Source organism: Chiloscyllium plagiosum, chromosome 12 (assembly GCF_004010195.1).
Source record: "Chiloscyllium plagiosum isolate BGI_BamShark_2017 chromosome 12, ASM401019v2, whole genome shotgun sequence".
In the NCBI taxonomy this organism is placed as follows: Eukaryota; Metazoa; Chordata; class Chondrichthyes; order Orectolobiformes; family Hemiscylliidae; genus Chiloscyllium; species Chiloscyllium plagiosum.
This window is the reverse complement of record NC_057721.1, coordinates 61,741,757-61,763,473: the sequence shown is the minus strand read 5'-3', so window position 1 is coordinate 61,763,473 and position 21,717 is coordinate 61,741,757. Positions and strand designations below refer to the sequence as shown.

General features: G+C 41.0%; 1 protein-coding gene across 2 annotated transcripts in view; it reads right to left on the bottom strand.

Moving 5' to 3' along the window:
* Positions 1–21,717, bottom strand: part of hlcs (holocarboxylase synthetase (biotin-(proprionyl-CoA-carboxylase (ATP-hydrolysing)) ligase)) — a 162,478-nt gene that overhangs the window by 109,386 nt on the left and 31,375 nt on the right. For both annotated transcript variants that reach the window (XM_043701230.1, XM_043701231.1), the window contains 2 exons: positions 13,125–14,128; positions 12,408–12,590 (listed from right to left, as the gene is read on the bottom strand). In XM_043701230.1, coding sequence (XP_043557165.1) covers positions 12,408–12,590; positions 13,125–14,128 — 1,187 coding nt within the window. The remainder of the gene's footprint in view (positions 1–12,407; positions 12,591–13,124; positions 14,129–21,717) is intronic.

The following is a 21,717-nucleotide window of genomic DNA, read 5'->3' as shown; positions in this document are numbered from 1 at the left end:
AATATTCTGCTCAGGATCCACAGAAAGTATAGGAGACCATCACTTGCCTTCAATGGAATACCCTCAAGATGAGCAAGATGCAGTGCGGTTGTTGAATGAGGACATTGTGACAGAACAATCATCTTCTGCAGCATTCCAGGTGTACAGCATTGTAGGTTATACACACATGCCTTTAGTGAAGCACACTATAATGTCACAAACATCATTAATAAGAAATGGAAGCTTCCTTAATAACTCTCAAGTTCCTGCTTTATACCGGACTGCGTACCTTACAAGGACCGATACTGGGAGACAAGGGCAATCCTCTCCACCCATAGCTGATAACTCATGACACAATATCCTAACTGATGTCAACCAGTCAAACAATATAAAACAATCCTTCCACTAAACCATCAAGAGCCATATGTTAGGGCTGATCAAAATTAGATCCCTGTGCTTATACAGTGTTATGATCCCAGCAGATGTTATTATCAGACAAGTTAAATTTTCAGCATCAATCTTGTCTGATAAATATTTTGATTTGTTTGATTTTAATAAAGTGGTCTCTCACTGAAAGATAGCTTTGTTTTACCAATAAAACAGTAGTTTATTTACAGAGATGAAGAGGAAGTAGAATAAACCAAACTATCAACTGTTACAATACGGCCAAAAACTATTTAAACTAAAAATTAAAAACTTTATTTCTTAAAGTATAACAGAGATTAATTAACTAACAACTATTTAGAACTCCTTCCACAATACCTATCCTTTACTTTCCCTTCTATAGTACTAATCCAATAAAACCCCCAACTAAGATTTACCAAAATTCAAATTTCAAAACCAGGCAGCTGTCGAATCTTTCCTTTGTATCGTTCATTGGTGTTAATGTTGTCAAAAAGCTGAATTCAAACTTGATTGGAGTTTGGTATTTTGCGGCATAATTTAAACTGATTGGCCAAATTTAAATTTGTTTTTGTCTCATAGCAACTCAGTCGGTGCCAGCTATTCTGACGAAGTGTTACATTGTTACCTTGTTCTGGACTCTCTGCTTCTCTAAGTCCTTGCTAGCCTTTCCACTCTCTTAAATGTACAGTACCCTTTACATAACACTGCCTATAATGCAATTTCAGGGTTTTTAAAATCAGACAGAGTAAATTCCTATTAATCTCAAAACAATTCAGAAAGTAAAAAGAAACAAAACAGTTTCAATAAAGAGCCTTAAAAAGCACTTAATACTCACACCAGAATCCCTGTGTCTAACTGCTCAGCAGATTTAAATCGATTGTGACTTCAACATTTAAACTGGAACTGCAGATAGCTCATGGACGAAACTATCGTACACCTGAGCTTCTATGTACTCAGCTTTAAGAAGCCTCTTCAAGGTTTTATCCCAACATTTCTGGGACTAACTCCTCACTCTAAGTTAATTTAGTTCAGGAAATATTCTTCCCTTTTCAGGAGCAAATGTAAATATAGCCATTCTATTCCAAGGACTTCACAGGACTGCTCCAAATTCAAAGTAAAAACTGAAACTAAGATGTGTATTGAGGAAAGACTAGCACCCCTTCACAAAGGATTCCAACACCGTGCAACACTAAGGACGTGTAGCCTCGCCAGCATCATTCTTGTAGCTGCAGCTAAAATTACTATTCGTTCAGATAAGTGATGACACTAAGTTAAAATATATTTACAAGCATGAGATTCTATTGATACTCATCTGTCACCATGCTACCTACGTGCCCTCAAAGTTTTCCTTTTTTCCTTTCCTTCCACAGTGTCTATCTGAAGTACCAAGGTCCACAGATGGAGTGGAAAGGACCTATCCAAGACTAGTGCATATTGGGTTTGTAGAATTTTGGGTGGGCAATCCTGGAGGCATTTGCGGGTAGAGGGCCCAAACATGCCAAGCATATCCTGGCCAGATGCAGGCTCATCTACACTGGATTAAGTTTACAAAGAGTTGAGTCACAAGCAGAATGGAAGCAGAGAGGCTAGACACCTTTGGATTGTCTTGAAAGGCAATTAATGGAGTGTGTGGATGTGTTTCTGCTTCCAGCTGAGTGCTAGCTCTACCTTATTTCCTTGTGAAGAGACGGTACCTGAGGTGAGGTCAAGGTCCATTGTGCCCCTGTTGCCTTGCCATTGGATCTGTTCACCATGGCTACAGCAATAGGGTGCAAGTCTGCATGCATCTCAGCAGCCACTGAGCATTCTACTGGACTTGGAGTTCCATTGTGGTCACTCACCAACCTGTCCATGGAGACATCGAGATATAAGCATGCCTGAGTCAGCACAGCACAGATCACGTTGGTGGTCTCCTCCAATCTTCAATCCCGTTTACCTGAGTGTCTCCAATAAACATGCCCACTGATCTTTTGTTTATTTGTGCATTTCCCACCTCAGACTGAGCAGGTGTCTAGTTCCCAGCAGTTCGCTTAGTGCCAGCTAGTTTCTTCCTCAGCAGGTTGGAGATGTCGGAGTCGAAAAGTGTGGTGCTGGAAAAGCACAGCAGGTCAGGCAGCACTGACCTGCTGTGCCTTGCCAGTGCCACTCTTTTCAACTCTGACTCTCTAGCATCTCATTTCTCATTTTCTCCAGGTTGGGAGATGTGTCACTCATGAGCTCCCAATTCCAATCTCACTAACATATCCAGCCAGATGTCAGAATCTGGGTTGGAGGAGGGTGCAGGTGACAGCCTGGCTAGTGATTCCTCTGAGGGATTCGTGGTTTCTCCCTCAAAGTTGAAAGAGGTGGTGATGGCTGGAGGGGCTGGTTTCTTCAATAGCATGTGAGCTTGGACAAGTTTAATTCGAGGTGTTGCATTTTGGGAAAGCAAATCTTAGCAGGACTTATACACTTAATGGTAAGGTCCTAGGGAGTGTAGCTGAGCAAAGAGACCTTGGAGTGCAGGTTCATAGTTCCTTGAAAGTAGAGTCACAGGTAAATAGGATAGTGAAAAAGACGTTCAGTATGCTTTCCTTTATTGGTCAGACTACTGAGTAAAGCTGTTGGGAGGTCATATTGCCACTGTACAGGGCATTGGTTAGGCCACTTTTGGAATACTGCGTGCAGTTCTGGTCTCCTTTCTATCAAAAGGATGTTGTGAAACTTGAAAGGGTTCAGAAAAGATTTACAAGGATGTTGATCTATAGGGATCAGTAGAGGATTTGAGCTATAGGGAGAGGTTGAACAGGGCTGTTTACCCTGAAGCATGGAGGCTGAGGGTGACCGTATAGAGGTTTATAAAATCATGAGGGGCATGGATAGGATAAATAGACAAAGTCTCTTCCCTGGGGTGGGGGGAGTCCAGAACTAGAGGGAATAGGTTTAGGGTGAGAGGGGAAAGATACAAAAAAGAGATCGAAGAGGCAACTTTTTCACGCAGAGGGTGGTACATGTATGGAATGAGCTGCCAGCGGAAGTGGTGGAGGCTGGTACAATTGCAACATTTAAAAGGCATCTGTGTATATGAATAGGAAGGGTTTGGAGGGATATGGGCTGGGTGCTGGCAGGTGGGACTAGATTAGGTTGGGAGATCTGGTCAGTATGGACAAGTTGGATCGAAGGGTCTGTTTCCGTGCTGTACATCTCTATGACTTTATGTTAAGAGCACATGCACAATGATAGTAGTAGAAGAACAACTCAGCACATCACAATGAATCCTGCACAATTGTCAGGACATGGACGTACAGGCACATGTACCCTGGCATCACTACGTGAGGGATCTGGTCCTCTCCTTGCAGGGGATGAACAGATACATGTTGGGCACTCCATCACACATCTTCGCCCTTAATGCCCTTTTGAAGGTTGTTTGCTCTTGGAGTGAGACAAAGGCAAGAATTGACTGAGATAGCCAGGACTGCCACAGGTGTTAATGCTGGTGCAGGTAGAGGGAATATGGTGAGGTACCCCAAATGAGTAGGAAATGCAGGGGGTGGCATGGGTTGTTTGTTTGGGAGATGAAGTGAATGAGAGCCATTAGGGAAAAGTTCAATAGTGGGAGTGAGTACAAAATTAGTTTGAATGTAAGGTAACAGAGAGAAGATGGTGGTACCTAGCCCTTTGAGGAGTACAAAATGTCATTAATATTCTTCCAACATTCCTCTGGAATGTGGAAACCAGCAATGGTGCAGAGGCAACTTCAGACCAGGCTGACTGGGTCACGTGGCATGGTTTCCTCTGGCACTCCTGAGGAAATAGGGTATTCTTCCTCTCCACTATCTCGATCTCGAAGTCACAGTCCATGACTCAGCATGCCAATTTGACTCTCTCAGCCATATCCTCTGAAATTCTTCAAGGCAAATCCTTGCAGGCAGCTGATAAGCAGGTGGACTTTAAGTATGATGTTGGTGGCAGGAAGGCTGGAAACTCTTGTCAGCAAGCACGTCTGCTGTCACTGAGTGCAAACGCAACAGCAGTGCTGACATTCATGCTTAACAAGGTGAGTATTGTAAAATTGCACAACAAGGCTCCCTACAGCTCACCAAGAAAAATTCTCCATGAAACTCCCAAAATTGCCTCAGCTACAATATGAGAAATTCAGGTCATTCATATGACAGACAACACAACTCTGCACAAATACTGTGGAAAAAGGGAAATGTGAAGACTTCTCACAATCCAATCAACTTCCTGATGTCAAGAACAAAATACTGACAGCCATAGGATCAATCGGAGATCTTTAAATCAGTCCTCAATTTAGATGAAAAGTCAGTTACAGGTAGCTATTTGAATGGAAGTAACAGTTTAACTTTCTCTTAAATTCTGAAAGTTGAAGGTACTGATTTTTGGAACCATCTTTGGCCCCAGAAGATACTTTAATGATGTAAGGTTTCTTCATGAGGAGACTGAAAGGTTTTTATTGGCTAGCTTCTTGGCGGTTTGCTCCATTGACTGTCATACCTCGGTATGTACTGAAACAGTGACTTTAGTTCAGAGACTATTGCTGTACAATCTTTACTACAGGCCCTCCAAAATCAGACTGCCCACAAATAAAGTCATAAAACTCATACTTTATTTCTCTTAAAAGCTTTGCTTGTCTGCTTTTCAAAGTTATTTGACTTCAACAAAAACAGCTGGTGCCTAACAACTCTTAGTAGTAACGTCTGATGTCAATAATTACTGCTGAATACAACTCCTAAAAATCATGTGCATTCAAAACTCTTTCAATCCAGAATATCCAAATCCCTCTCTCTCTTCTAGCTTCTTTCACACTCTTATTTTATGGACTCTGCACTCCAAACAAAACATTCTATCCACAACCATTCATGCTCCTCTTCAACAGCATAAATTTATTAAAACTGCAGAATTGTATAATTGTTCCAGCACAGGATAAGGCCATTCAACCCTTCATGCCTGCACTGGTTCTTCAAACAAGCATCAATACCTAGTGCCAATCTCTTGCTTTTTTCCTCAGGTGTTTACACACTGTTTCTATTCAAATAATGTCTTCTTGAATGCCTCCACTGAACCTGCCTCCAGTTAACAGTAAGTTTCAATTATATGTTCAAATAGCAGTCTTTCCCCAAAGGTAATCTATTTTTTCTTTAATTTCATATCCCGAAGCTGCTCTTCTCTCTCAGATAACTGGGAATGGCTAGCACATAGATCATTCAGGATGCCATCAAAAAAGCATGTTGATTAACCCTCTAGGCATACTGCAGAACACAAAGTGGGTGCCCCTTTATGCCAACACATCATTGATGCTACCTGACCTGCTGACTCAATGAATAAAGATCCTATTTTGGCTTTCAAAAATGTTTACTTGTTTTTTCCTTCTGAGATGACCTGTGACCAGCATTTTCTATTTTTGTTCCTGATTTCTGTACATTTCATTTACAGTATTTCATTTTATTGTTTCAAAATTTGATTTTTTTCTTTTGACTATCATCCTTATCATGACACACTCGCTGATTCTTTCTCCTATCTGGGCTACTCACTATATAACTGATTTTTGATTTGATAAGGTCCAGTGAGCATAGTTTTTAATTACCCCAGAAAACAGAGAATAATACTAACAGCTCTTGTCCTGCAACAATATTTCAAACTTTAATTTGCAGACACAATGGGCCAATTGGCCTTCCTCTGTAGTGTAACAATTCTATTACTCCACAATTCTATGAGAACTGCTGCTTTTCTGATCCTGAATACTTGACATTCATCTAAATAAGTTTTTAAATTTGCAGGAATACAATTCCTGAATTCTTCTCTAATTCACATTCTAATTTTTTTCACTCACCCCTGAGTGACCTAAACAGTTGGCCATTCTGACCAACAAGTCCATTCCACAGTGAGACTTAAGTTCCCAGTCTGAAAAATCAGGTAACTATTTGAAAACTCCAGGAAGAGTTTAAATATTCTCAGCTTCAAATAACCTCTTCAGGGTTTTATCCAAACACATCTTGTGAGGGGGGGTCTCTGAATTCCTTACTCTAAGGTGTTCTACTTTTGCTAACATCAATGTATTTTTACTTTCCATTGAAAATGTATAAGATATTGATTTGGATACAACTGGAGTACTGCATTCAGTTCTGGGCACTATACTTCAGGAAGAGCATGAGTTGTTAGAGAAGGTGCAGAAGAGATTTACAGAAATGGTTTGGCAAGAAGATAAATTGGAGACATTGGGATTACTTCCCTTTTGAGAAGGCTGAAAAGAGATCTGATAGAGGTATTCATGAGGGCATTAACACTGTAGATAGGGTGAAACTGTTTCCATTTATGAAATGATTGAGAGCAACAGGGCACAGATTTAAAGTGATTGCGAGAAGTGGTCAAAGAAATATGAAAAAGAACCTCTCTCAAACAGCAAGTACTCAGGGTCTGAAATACATTCAAGAGTGGCAGACTGTCATTTTAAAAGGAACAATGTGCACAGTCACCAGGAGAAGGCATTAAGTGAAATGCTCATTCAACAAGCTGGTATAGACATGATAGGCCAAAATGTTGCAATAATTCTGTGATGGCCACTGTATGAAAAATGCTTCAAAAGGATCAGCAAAGGTTCAAAACAATATAGCTGGAGTGCAAATATCAACAGTGAAGAGAAAACGAGGCCAGAGATTCAAATTGGGGCGTGGAAAACCACAGATGCAATAGCAGTGTTAAGCTCAAATGGTACTTCCCCCTTCTAAATGCACTGTTAGTGTGTCAACAGCACAACCGCTGTTGTAGTTTGAGAAGGAAACTTACCAACATCTTCTCAAGAACTATTAAGGATGACGTAAAGACAGTCTTTACTTATGTACTATTGAAACTGTGTTCTGAAATAAGAAGGAATTGTTTTGAAACCAAGGAACTTACAAAGATGGCTGCATGTTTCCAAAGTTAGACATTTGATATCTACTATGAAGACTGCTGAAACCACAGCTACACAAACAGTGTGCAGCTAACTGGAGCTGAGAGGCTGTTTACAGATGAAGTTCATTGGCTTGAAGACTAGGATCAATTATCAATGACAATGGCCCTCTGCCTGTCAACAAGATGATTGGTTGTTAGCCATACAGAAGCTTTGTCAGATCAGAAGAGAAACCAGAAGATCTGCCGCAGCCAAAAACATACAGCAGAGAACAGAGTGTAAGCCTTATCAAACCTGAAGAAAGTAAGCTTTCCTTTCCTTCAGCAGATGCTGCAACCTGTGTCTTTGAACTGGATAAGTCACAGACCTTTCAAAAGTGAACCAGCCACCTTGTGTCTCATGCAAACTAGTGGAAACATCCAGAAAAAGGAAGTTTGAGAAGAAACATTCACATCAGCAAGAATCAACTCAAAAATGCTTTTGAGCAAAGACTACAGAACTGTTTTTCCCAGTTTTCCCATCTACACACGTGTTTTTTATCCTCCCTGTCTATATTTATCTGTGTGTGTGTATAATATATATATATATATATATATGTGTGTGTGTATAAGGGTTTAAGAGTTCTAAGTTGTAGAGTTTACTTAATTTGGTTTAATTGTGTCTCTGTAGCTAGAATCTAATGAGCTGCATTAAATAGTGATTATTATCAAATGGTCCATGCTTTATATCAACCTGGGTCTGAGTATCAGGTGGTCTGGGGGTTTTGTGCATTTCATTTAAAATCTTTAACTTGTATAATGACTCAAGGAAGAGCGGGACTTGATTTCTAGCACACTCCCCTGTGAGTTGTGATAATAGGCATTAATGTTGACCTTGCACGTGACATTCACAGCATAATACAGACACTTATAAAGATACCCACAGAGCAAATATAGCTCTTGTCATGTTTTCCCCCATTAATTATTTTCTTCTTGACATTAAAACCTACCAAAATCTCTGCTTAAAGAAAAAAGTCCCCAACCAATTTTTTCGTCACACATTTTGTATGATCAGCTCTGGCCTGCTGAGAAAGGTTATCAAACATTCGACAAATCTGTTTTATATTATAATATTTAATCGCATCTTCAATGAGTTTTTAATCCAACAGGATTTTGATGAAAATGTCTGAATTACATTTAGAAGATTTGTATAAATAAGCTTATAAATGAAACAACAGATTAAACTGATTTCCCAGAACTATAGGTAAAAACAATGACTGCAGATGGTGGAAACCAGATTCTGAATTAGTGGTGCTGGAAGAGCACAGCAGTTCAGGCAGCATCCAAGGAGCAGTAAAATCGACGTTTCGGGCAAAAGCTCTTCATCAGGTTAGCCTCAAAGGTTCACTAGTCCAATACAGATAATGATTTTAAATTCCAGTTTTGGCAGTCACGCATTTTAAAATTTCTTGATATTTCTAGGCATGCAGTGCCTCCTTGTGGATGATAAAATATTGACTGAATGGAAGCAGTAAACTCAGGTGCAAGCATTTATTCCCCCCCAACTTAACACTCATGTATATCAAACATTTATGGTTGAGTTAAAAAGGAACTTGCAACTGTTACCTCCACACTGACCTTTCCTTACATTTTCTTCTCATTGGATTCAAATCTCTGTAGTTTGAGGATACTTTGTTTTATATTAATACTTCAAAATTAAGTTAAGTTTCGGTGAACACAAAGCAGCATGCATTTGAATAAAAATTATCAGCATTTTAAAATTAAATGCTTTTGGAAAGGCATTATAACTAAGAATTCCTGTTGCAATCAGACTTTCTCCTACTGCTCTGGCACCCTTGAACAAGAAATTCTGATTTGGAACTAAGTACTAGAACACAATCACAGCATGAACCATCCTAACCAAAGATATTTCGCTGTTCACTACAATAAAAAACATGGTGAAAAATTGAATAAGCAGGTAAAATAAAACTTTCCTATCCCACAACTGTAACTCTTAACATGGACACATTACCAAAACGTAACTTGAAGAGACTACTTTACGACAGATTACTAAGCAATCCATTCTGTTAATACATAGTATTCAAAACAAGACAGTGCACTTGAAAAATTAGGACTTTTTACACTGGACCTGAGAAAGGCAAGGGGTGCAACAGCAAAATACTGCTGTCCAAAATAAAGTCAGAAAATGCTGTAAATACAGACAGCATCTGTGAACAGAGAAACAGAATTAACATTTCAGGTCAATTAGCTTTCAGTTTTTTTCTAGAAGGTTAAGGACCGAAAAACACAATTAAAGATTATGAAGGGTTAGGGTAAGATGAATACTGACTGTCTACTTCCATTGGTCACCTAGATAACAGATGAAATTGCTCTATTATTAATAGAATAGAATGAAAACCTAAATGACAGAAAAAAAAAGGTCCTTTTACAATATGGAAATTTAACTATTTTAAGAAAATTTGACGTAAGATGAAAAAGATATGCAGAATTATTGTTTAGAATCAAGTGATTTGCCCAAACCATTGTTGGAGCATTCACAAATCTTCCTAAAATATAATTTTGATGTTTTATGAATACAGAAATGTTGAAGCTATGAACAGGAAATAAGAATGTATGATTAAACTAGGTGGAGAAAAAAAACCTCAAAATATGGCCAGGTTATGGATGTAGGTTTGCTCGCTAAGCTGGAAGATTCGTTTCCAGACATTTTGTCACCCTACTAGGTAACATCTTCAGTGGGCCTTAGGCGAAGCACTGTACATGATTCCTGCTTTCTATTTGTATGTTTGGGGTTGAGTTGGTGATGTTATTTCCTGTGGTGATGTAATTTTCTGTTCTTTTCTCAGGGGTGGTAGATGGGGTCTAACTCGATGTGTTTGTTGATAGAGTTCTGGTTGGAATGCCATGCTTCTAGGAAGTCTCGATCATGTCTCTGATTGGCTTGTCCTAATATGGATGTGTTGTCCCACTCGAAGCGGTATCCTTCCTTATCTGTTTGTAATGATACTAGTGAGAGAGGGTCATGTCATTTAGTGACTAGTTGGTGTTCAAAACCCTAACTATTCTCCCCTACATCAAAGACATCTCGGAAATGATTGCCAGACTACTCAAACCCCTTGGCATCATGTTAGGCCACAATCCCACCAACACACTGAAACAGCAGCTAATGAACTTGAAAGATCCTACGCAGACAACAAGCAAAACTAATGTCATTTACAAAATACTGTGCAAGAACTGTAACAAACACTACATTGGACAAACAGGCAGAAAACTAGCCAGGATATATGAACACCAACTAGCCACTAAACGACATGACCCTCTCTCACCAGTATCCTTATATACAGATAAACGAAGGACACCACTTCGACTGGGACAACACATCCATCTTAGGACAAGCCAAACAGAGACACGCATGAGATTTCCTAGAATAATGGCATCCCAACCACAACTCTATCAACAAACACATCATCGAGTTAGACCCCATCTACCACCCCCTGAGAAAAAGAACAGGAAATGACATCACCAACCCAAAGAAACCCAAAGATATAAATAGAAAGCAGGAACCATGTACAGTGCTTCGCCTGAGGCCAACTGAAGATGTTACCTATTAGGGTGAAGAAACATCTGGAAATGAACCTTCCAGCTCAGCAAGCAAACCTACATCCAGAACCTCAACCTGAGCTACAACTCTTCTCAAAACTCAATATGGCCAGGTTTTGTGCCACTTATAACTCTATTCTATCTCATTAATTGGGCAGAAATTATTTTCATCTATCTCTGCCAGCCTACATCTTTAATTCAAAGTTGTTTATTTTAAATTATTCCATAATTTAATTTGTACCTACTAAATTTGCTGAATTATTCAGACTGATTTGTTTAATCATTTAGAAAATTCAAATTTTACGACATAATGGAAGCTGAGGTGTGACCTTACAGAGGTTTATAAAATCACGAGGGGCATAGATAGCGTAAATCAACAATTTATCCCTGGATGGGGGAGTCCAAAACTAGAGGTCACAGGTTTAAGGTGAGACGGGAAAGATTTGAAAGGGACCTAAGGGGCAACGTTTTCATGCAGAGAGAGGTACGTGTATAGAATGAGCTGTCAGAAGAAGTGGTGGAGGCTGGTACAATTACAACATTCAAAAGGTATCTAAATGGGTATATGAATAGGAAGGGTTTAGAGGGATATAGGCCAAATGCTGGCAAATGACACTAGAGCAGTTTAGGATATCTGGTCAGCATGGACATGTTGGACTGAAGGGTCTGTTTCTGTGCTGTATATTTCTATGGTTCTATGACTCTATAATTGTCCTGCAAATATGGTTATGACTTCATATTACCACTAGGTGGTGACCTTTAGTAACAAACAAATTTAAAAAGACACTGACCAAAGTCATACAGGTCAAGCAATAAAAGCATTTAATGTTCCAAACATATCATTTCCTCAAAGCAGCAGAGAAGTTATCTTGGAGAACCAAAAGGCAAGTATTTGATCTGTTTTCCTTAGGAAGGACAAAGGAAAATTAAATGGATGGTTTATAGCACATCACATGTATACCCCCACACATTCACAGAGATTTAAAGAAGTATTATAAGCTTACAACAGAGAAAGAAAGGAGAACTAGTCATTACCACAAAATACTCATTCTTTCTCTTGTGAAAGATGATTTATTATCTGAAAGTTGTAAAATGAAAGCCAATTTTTAAATGTACAAAAAGGCCAATATTTTTCCTATGAAAAACTGAAGGATTATTTTAAACTTGAAATTGTGTTTTGTTAACCATGCAATTAGCAAGTTAGCCTTGCAGTATGCTTAGCTTGTGAATGACTCTTGGGACCGGCTTTGGTGACAGGGTGATATTGAAAAGAATATCCAATTGTAAGTGTGCACTCAAATCTTTGCCTGGGTCTACACGCTAGTAAAATGGATTGTGTTAGTAATACAGGACTATGATCTCTTAACTATATTAAGGAACTCCCAACAGAAGATACACACAATTGCTTCCCCCACAAACCCCAACTGTTAAATTCAAACCAAAATATATTAATAAAATTATTTGCAATGGAGTATTTATCCAGCTCAACCAGAGAAAATTAAGCTTTCTATGTCACTGCTAAACAGAAGTCTTACCTCTCCTGCAGCCAGAAGGTACACTGGTGTCAGAGGTGGAACTTCACTAAGTTCACAGCTAAGTTGCAAATATGTCAGAATTTCTGTCAGTACTTCATATCGCAGTGCGTTGCTCAGTTTAAGTGTTCTAAAATCCTGCTGCAGTTGGGTCTCTTTTGAATCAGGAGGAATTTCAAGGTGAACCTGTATGTGTAACCGCACAACCAAAAAACTGCCAGTCAATCAAAAAAAGTCAAAAAAGAAAACCCCTAGCAATGTCTGTAATTTTCAAGGTTTTGCTCAGGGAAGGGATTTTCATTCAAATTCATTCTCTTTCACACCAACTCTACTTTTGTTTTACGATAGATTCTTTAAATTATTATGGTTAGCCACATACAGCTAACAAAATAGCAATCCAGGAGTATTCAACACTCCACCTCATTTAATTATTCCACGACTTCTATGATCAGGTTAAATAGGAATAAGTGAAGAGAACAAAGAAATAAATTGTAGGAGAAAATTCAGATGCTAGGAGTAAGTGAAGTCAAAGAATTGCAGAATAAGTTATGACAGAAGTTTGACAAACTTATCAGAAAAAGATTTTCTTTTCCTTTTTTAAGAGTAGACCATCACGCCCTTACTAAATTTCCCTCAGGATAGGAACTGGAAAAGGACTTAAATGAATTTAACAAAAAACAATATTTCTTCCACATAAAATATAAATTTTATCCATCGTACCTGACAGAGCACAGCCTCTCCTCCATTTTCTCCATAGGGTAAACGTACAATTACGATGTCCTTTTCAGGATTAGCCAAACTCCCCCACAGCTCAAGATCTTCAGTGGCTTCCTCTGTACTACTGGTTTCTCTTAAGAATGCTTTGCCGCTGGTAAAAGCATGGAGGGTTATGTCCTTGCTGTCAGATTTAGTGAAGAACCACCTGTGAATCTTTCCTTTCAGTTCTTTTTTGACTGCTACTTTAATTTCACCAAATGAAAATGATGTACAGAGTCCCAAGATCTTCCCACCTTTGGATAGGTAAGTCATGAACTTTGCATGAATCTGTTCAGGCACTGGATCGTCACACGCCACAACCAACAATAAAGAATTATCAACCCAAGGAACTTTTAGAACCTGTTCCTCTAGAAGTGGATAGATCACATAGCTTTCATTGTCAAGGCAATCCAACAGGACGGATTTTATTTGCTGAAATTTTACCAAATATTGACTGTAATCCGATCCAACATAGATCAATACATTGGGAGGTTTCCCATTTTTGTTGCTTTGTCCTGCATTTACCATAAAACTGTCCTCCCCAACCACTGTTTCATCAGAGCTTCCACAATAATCATCAGGGAGGTCCAATAGATTTTCTGCCGACGCATATTTGACTGACTCAATGGTGCTGTTTTCCAACTCCAAACACTCAGAGCAACTGGCAAGGTGAAGGCCATAGCCTTCATGTTCCTCGAGTTCCTTTGCCTCTTGGGCCATATGAAACTCTTTACTGTGAACTGCCTTAAGTTCATCCATTTCTGGTTGACAAGCAGAACCAACTGTACAACAGCGATCACCACACAAACCCATATTTTGTTCAGTCGCTGGTTTGATTAAAGGATGCTTATGACATGGTTCCATTGCAATATCAAGATCCTGGAGATGACCAATCTCTTTCCACTCTTTTTGAAACATGGCACTTGATTCGAGCAATTTCATTTGAACAGGTTCATTGAGCTGGAGAGCTGAAAGAAATACATATACACTTGAAATCAGTAACATTGAGTGATGCAGTGCAATGTATTTCTGAATATAAATGTAAAGAAAGACTAGTCAGGAATTATCCCAAAACATTTTCCAATTGTAGTGTCAAAGATTACATAAAAATTAAGAACTTTAATCTGATCAACAAAATTACCTTATCAACAGAGAAAAGCAAATACAGCTGTCCTTAGCAGGTACTTTAGTCAATTCAAGAGCTCATTGCAATTGATTTGCTAATTACAGTACATAATGTAACATCCGATGAAATACAGAAAGGACAGAGTGTGTGTGTGACGACTAGTTCATGATCTTAATGTTTTCTTAGGTGTCAGAAACCACCACACAGTTATATATTAAAATAACTGTTAAAAGTTTGAGGTGATGTCAGTTTTCTCCACTAGGAATACTTTGACTACAATGAACAAAATTACTTGCCGAATGGCCAATACCAAATCCATGTCAACCGTTTACTTTCGTAAATGTTGTTTCACTTGGTGTTTAAAAAGAATTACTTACTTCATATTAAATAGACAACTTATTTGAATCAAATTGCTGAAAACTGACATCTATGATCTTCTCAAAACTCGCTAAGATGTTAGTGAGCTCAAGAGGAAGCCAAGATGGACCATCCACAGATGGCTCGATCATTATTATAGATGGGAATGTTTGATTATTTTCGTCCTAACATTAGTTCTTTTGTTCATGACTTATTCATCTCATTATTAGGTGTGCCTGATGATCCTCCTGGCAATGTTCTCATTGTACCAGCCCTGAATCTACAGTAACAGTTGAATGGAGAATGTACATCATGTGGTTACATAGAGTCATAGAGATGTACAGCACAGAAACAGACCCTTTGATCCAACTTGTCCATGCCAACCAGATATCCCAACCCAATCTAATCCCATCTGCCAGCACCCAGTCCATATCCCTCCCTATTCCTATGCCCATCCAGGTGCCTTTTAAATGTTGCAATTGAACCAGCCTCCACCACTTCCTCTGGCAGCACATTCCATACACGTACCATCCTCTGAGTGAAACCGTTGCCCCTTAGGTCTCTTTTATATCTTTCCCCTCTCACCTTAAACCAATGCCCTCTAGTTCTGGACTCCCCCACCCTAGGGAAAAGACTTTGTCCATCCATGCCCCTCATAATTTTAGAAACCTCTATAAGGTCACCCCTCAGCCTCCGATGCTCCAGGGAAAACAGCCCTAGCCTATTCAATATCTCCCTATAGCTCAAATCCTCCAACCCTGGCAACATCCTTGTTAATCTTTTCTGAACCCTTTCAAGTTTCACAACATCCTTCCAATAGGAAGGGGACCAGAATTGTTTGCAATATTCCAACAGTGGCCTGACCAATGTCCTGTAGCCACAACTCCTGTACTCAGTACTCTGACCAATAAAGGAAAGCATACCAAACATCATCTTCACTATCCTATCTACCTGCAACTCCACTTTCAAGGAGCTATGAACCTGCACTCCAAGGTCTCTTTGTTCAGCAATACTCCCTGGGATCGTGCCATTAAGTCTATAGGTCCTACTAGGATTTGCTTTCCCAAAATGCAGCACCTCGCATTTATCTAAATTAAACTCCATTGCCACTTCTCAGCCCATGGGCCCATCTGATCAAGATCCCATTGTAATCTGAGATAACCTTCTTCGCTGTCCACCTCACCTCCAATTTTGGTATCATCTGCAAATTTACTAACTATACCTCTTATGCTCACATCCAAATCATTTATATAAATGGTGAAAAGTAGTGGACCCAGCACTGATCCTTGTACCACTCCACTGGTCACAGGCCTCCAGTCTGAAAAACAACCCTCCACCACCACCCTCTGTCTTCTACCTTTGAACCAGCTCTGCATTGAAATGACGAGTTCTCCCTATATTCCATGAGATCTAACCTTGCTAATCAGTCTCCCATGGGGAACCTTGTCGAATGCCTTACTGAAGTTTGTATAGATCACATCTACCACTCTGCCCTCATCAATCCTCTTTGTTACTTCTTCAAAAAACTCAATCAAGTTTGTGAGACATGATTTCTCACGCATAAAGCCGTGTTGACTATCCCTAATCAGTCTTTGCCTTTCCAAATATAAATTGTGGTTGAATAGAAGCTAGTGCCTCCTGATGGCCCACCATGCTTATGAATACTCTGTCTATTCCATTTAGCACAGTGGTAATAGCAGTCAGCTGGACTGACGTCAAATTCACAAACATCATTCCTCCAGCAACAGTAGCAATCTTGCATGATACCTAAAAGATGCACTGCAGAAATTCACAAGACTCATGAGACAGTGCCTTCCAAACTCAATACCACCTCGAAAGACAACAGCAGAGCATACAGGGGAACATCACCACTTTCAAGCTCCCCTCCAAACCATCACTATACTGACTTGGAAATATATTGCTGTTCCTTCACTGCCACTTGGTCAAAATCCTAGAACTTTCTCCCTAATGGAATTGTGGTCTACCTACTGCAAATGGACCACAACGTTTCAAGAACACATGTCACCACCACTTTCTCAAGTGTAACTGAGGATGGACAATAAATGATGAGCCAGTCAAAGAAGCCAACACCCCATGAAGATACAAAAAAACTGGACAAAGTACCTATTCCTGAGGAAAAAACGTGAAGTGCATGCTCACAGTCACGCAAATCGTGTCTCCAAACAAACACACATTATTAATATTCACAAAAAAATCAATTAGAGAAATTCAAAAAGAAAGATGCTACAACCTTTGAAGTCATATCCTAGGATCACTCACCACTCTCAGGAAAGCATTGCACTAAAACTTGGTAAGGTGGTCAGAAGCTGGTATGCTGTCACCAAATCACATTTTATTTATACATGGAAAGTCCTTGACACTGATTCAGCTCCCTCAGGACTTCCTCTCAAAGTGTCAGGACGTCTGACAATCCTGTTTTTATCTGTTGGCCAAGGCTCACTAATTGTATCAGTTGACAGCCACAATCAGGGAACTCTTATTTGATGAGGTCCACCTGATTGACCATTTTACAATCACTAATCCCTCTCCCCACCCCTCGGTCCAAGGCTAGTTTTTTTTTTAAATAGGTCCTCCTGGGACATTTTAGCACCGGCTCAGGTTCGTCCAACTCTGGTTTGGATACAGGCAGTGTGTAATGCACAGTAGATCCCCACTTGCACCCAGAGCATCTTGGAAGAGGTTTATTCTATTCTTCTGGCAGCAAAGTTGAGGTGGTGACATTCGCTGTGTCTCTCTCAGGTTCCAAAGTCTCTTCAACGGTTGACAGAGGGGAATAACACACAGGTCCTGCGAGCATTTCCAAATGTTTCTAAGGAGCCAGGCATGTTTTGCTCCTGACTTTTGAGAGTTTGCAGTTTTTATATGGTCTATGTGCTTGTTGAAGGAGAATCCAAAGGGTTTTTACAAATACATTAAAGACAAAGGGGTAACTAGGGAGAGAATAGGGCCCCTCAAAAATCAGCAAGGCAGCCTTTGTGTGGAACAGGATGTACATGTATTCCAAAAGGCAAGGACTGATTAGAGATAGTCAACATGGCTTTGTGTGTAGGAAATCATGTCTCACAACTTGATTGAGTTTTTTTGAAGGAGTAACAAAAAAGATGGATGAGGGCAGAGTGGTGGATGTGATCTATATCGACTTCAGTAAGGCATTCGACAAGGTTCCCCATGGGAGACTGGTTAGCAATCTCATGGCTTACAGGGAGAACTAGCCATGGGATATAGAACTGGCTCAAGGGTAGAAGACAAAGGGTGGAGGTGGAGGGTTGGTTTTCAGACTGGAGCCCTGTGACCAGTGGAGTGCCACAAGGATCAGTGTTGATTCCACTACTTTTCATCATAAGTATAAGAGGTATAGTTAGTAAGTTTGCAGATGACACCAAAATTAGAGGTGTACTGGACAGCGAAGAAGGTTATCATAGATTACAACAGGATCAGATGGGCTAATGGGCCGGGAAGTGGCAGATGGAGTTTAACTGAGATGAATGTGAGGTGCTGTATTTTGGGAAAGCAAATCTTAGCAGGACTTATACACTTAATGGCAAGATCCTAGGGAGTGTTGCTGATCAACGAGACCTTGGAGTGCAGGTTCACAGCTCCTTGAAAGTAGAGTCGCAGGTAGATACGGTAGTGAAGAAGGTGTTTGATATGCTTTCCTTTATTGGTCAGAGTATTGAGTACAGGAGTTGGGAGGTCATGTTGCAGCTGTACAGGACATTGGTCAGGCCACTGTTGGAATATTGCATGCAATTCTGGTCTCGGAAACATGTTGTGAAACTTGAAAGGGTTCAGAAAAGATTTACAAGGATGTTGCCAGGGTTGGAGGATTTGAGCTGGGGCTGTTTGCCCTAGAGCGTCGGAGGTTGAGGTGGTGACTTTATAGAGGTTTATAAAATCATGAGCGGCATGGGTAGGGTAAATATTCAAGATCTTTTCCCTGGGGTGGGGGTGTTCAGAACTAGAGGGCACAGGTTTAGGGTGAGAGGGGAAAGATTATAAAAGAGACCAAAGGGGCAACCTTTTCACACAGAGGGTGGTACATGAATGGAATGAGCTGCCAGAGGAAGTGGTGGAGGTTGGTACAATTGCAACAGGCATCTGGATGGGTAAATGAATAGGAAAGGCTTGGAGGGATATGGACTGGGTGCTAGCAGGTGGGACGAGATTGGGTTGGGATATCTGCTCGGCATTGATGAGTTGGACCGAAGAGTCTGTTTCCGTGACTCTATGACTCTAAGTACTGGTGTACAGGAGTACCTGACCCAGTAATGCAGGGGCCTGGTCTCTGTCTCTGTCTCTCTCTCTCACTCTCTCACATATGCACGCGCACACACACACATGCACACACACACTTACTGAGGGATAAGGAATGACAGAATAACATGAGTATTTTCAAATATTAAAGCTCCATTCAGCAATCCTGGGAGGACAGTGTAGAGGGAGCGTAACTCTGTATCTAACTCTGTGCTGACCCTGCCCTGGGAGGGGTTGGTGGGGATGCAGTAAAGGCAGCTTTACTGTGTATCTAACCCCATCCGTCCCTGTCGTGGGAGTGGTTGACGGGGACAATGTAGAGGTAGCTTTACTGTTTATCTATCATTTCCCTGCCCTGAGAGTGTTTGATGGCGACAGTGTCAGGTGGTCTTTATTTGTAACATAGCAACACGAGGAGGCCATTCAGCCCCTCGAGCCTGTTCCATCATTCAATGGGATCATGGCTGATTTGTGGCCCAACTCCATATTCCTTCCTTTGGCCCATATCCCTCAATATCTTCACTGAACAAAAATGTATCTCTCTCTGATTTAACCTGAACGACTGATCCAGCATCCACTACTGTTTGTGGAAGAGAGTCCCAAACCTCTCCCACCCTTTGTGTGTCAAAGTGCTTCCTTCCATCTCTCCTGAACGCTCTGGGCCCTCATTCTCAGACTCTGCTCCCTCTCGGGCTAGAATCTCCAACCAGTGGGAATCATTGATCTTGATCGATCCTGTCTCATCGTGTTTATACCTTGAAGGCTTTGATCAGATCACCCCTTAACTTTCTCAATTCTGGAGAAAAATGGCCTCATTTGTCCAGTCTCCCCTCAGAATGTAACCCCTGAGCTCCAGGATCATTCTTGTAAACCTCCTTTGTGCTCCCTCTCTGTACTCCAACCTGATAACCACACACTTGCTTACACTGAACTCCATCTAACACAGCTTTGCCCATTCACCCAGTCTATCAATATCCCTTTGTAATGTTAAGGTACCATCTGCACTGTCTACAATGCTGCCTAACTTTGTACCTCACCCCGTGCTGTCCCTATCCTGTGTGTGTTTGATAGGAACAGTGCAGAGGGATCTATACTCTGTATCTAACCCCATGCTACACATGTGCTGGGAGTATTCAATGCAAACAGTATGGAGGGAGATTTACTCTGTATCTAGCCCCATGTTGTCCCTATCCTGAGAATGAATACACCATTGGCTCAGAGACAGGAGAGAGGGTAATGAGACTTTCAGACTGGAGGGAGCTACAGGCACATACAAATTGGGAATTGTTTTCAGTAAAAGGCAATTGATCCCAGGTCACTGCAGAGTGTAATAATCAGACGCCCATCCCTCACTATTGTTCTACAGTCCCTGGTAAGATCTGTTCCCACACCATCCTAACTGCTGACTGTGTTAGATACATTAATACATTGGCAATAGGCGGGGGTGCTTTTAAACCTGGGATCTTGCTGCGTAACTTGCCTTCAAAATGCTCTCGCTCTCCCTTTCAAGTAATCTTTTCCCTCTTTTATCCCGAAGAACTTTTGTTTGGAAAGCTGCTATGCGAAGATCCAAAATGTTCGAGGCCAGGAAAGAACAACCTCCAGAGGGGGACACAGTCCTGAGGCCTGGTCGACAGGCTGAACCCCGTGGGGGCCCACGTGAGTTGTGTGTTTATTTACCCCGAGGTTTAATCTCCTCTGGGGGACCCTGGGTTTTAGGGGCATCTGGTTATCTGGCTCCTGTCGGATTGCGGCCCTGTCATTTTTAAAACCGGTTTGAAGCCTGGGGTAAAAGTATTTCCATCCCCAGGATCTGAGAGGCAGGACTCCCTGAGGAGCAATTAAAACCCAAATAATGTGACTCTCTCTAAAGACTTGTCATAAAGTCAGAGTAATATTGGTTACAGGGAGGGTAGGATGAGAAAATACGACAGTGAGAGAAAGAGTGAGAGAAAGATTTGAAAAATTGAGAGCTGGGGAAACAGAAAGGGAGAGAGAGGGAGAGGCATTTTGAGATTGTGAAATCGCTGTAATGTTTGATTCTGGGGTGACAGGAAATAATTAAACTAAAGCAGCATCACAGAGGGGGGAAATGATCAGAGTAATTAGCTGCTGCTGCATTGTTGCATTTGGGATCTTGCTGTGCACCAGCTGCCCCAATGCCGTCATTGCAAGCAGTGAGTGTTTTTCGCAGTAGAGAGCGGCGGGAGCTGGGCGGAAGTTCAGGTGGAGTGCAAAGCCGGTCGGGAAGGTAAGTGATTGCTATATAAAGAACTTACCTTGATGCCAACGGTCTTTTCGCAGCAGAGAGCTGCGGGAGCTGGGCGGAAGTTCAGGCGGAGCACAAAGCCGGTCAGGAAGGTAAGTGATTGCTATTAGAGTGGGTGAGTTGCCTTCCTGGTGCCAGGGTGAAAGACACCGCGGACAGAGTGCAGGAAATCCTCAAGGACGAGGGTGAAGAGCCAGTGGTGGTGGTACATGTCGGCACAAATTATGTCGGGAAGAAGAGGAGGAACATACTACAGCGGGACTTCGGAGAACTAGGAAGAAGGCTGAAAAGCAGGACGTCCAAGGTGATTATCTCCGGTTTGCTTCCAGTTCCTCGTGCTGGTGTGGCCAGAAACAGGGAGATAATGGATTTGAACGTGTGGTTGGGGAACTGGTGCAGGAAGCAAAGATTTAAGTTCTTGGATCACTGGGGTATATTTTGTGGTAAACATAAATTCTACAAGAGAGACGGTTTGCACCTTAATAGGTTAGGGACCAGCATTCGGGCAGGCAGGTTTTCTACTGCAACAC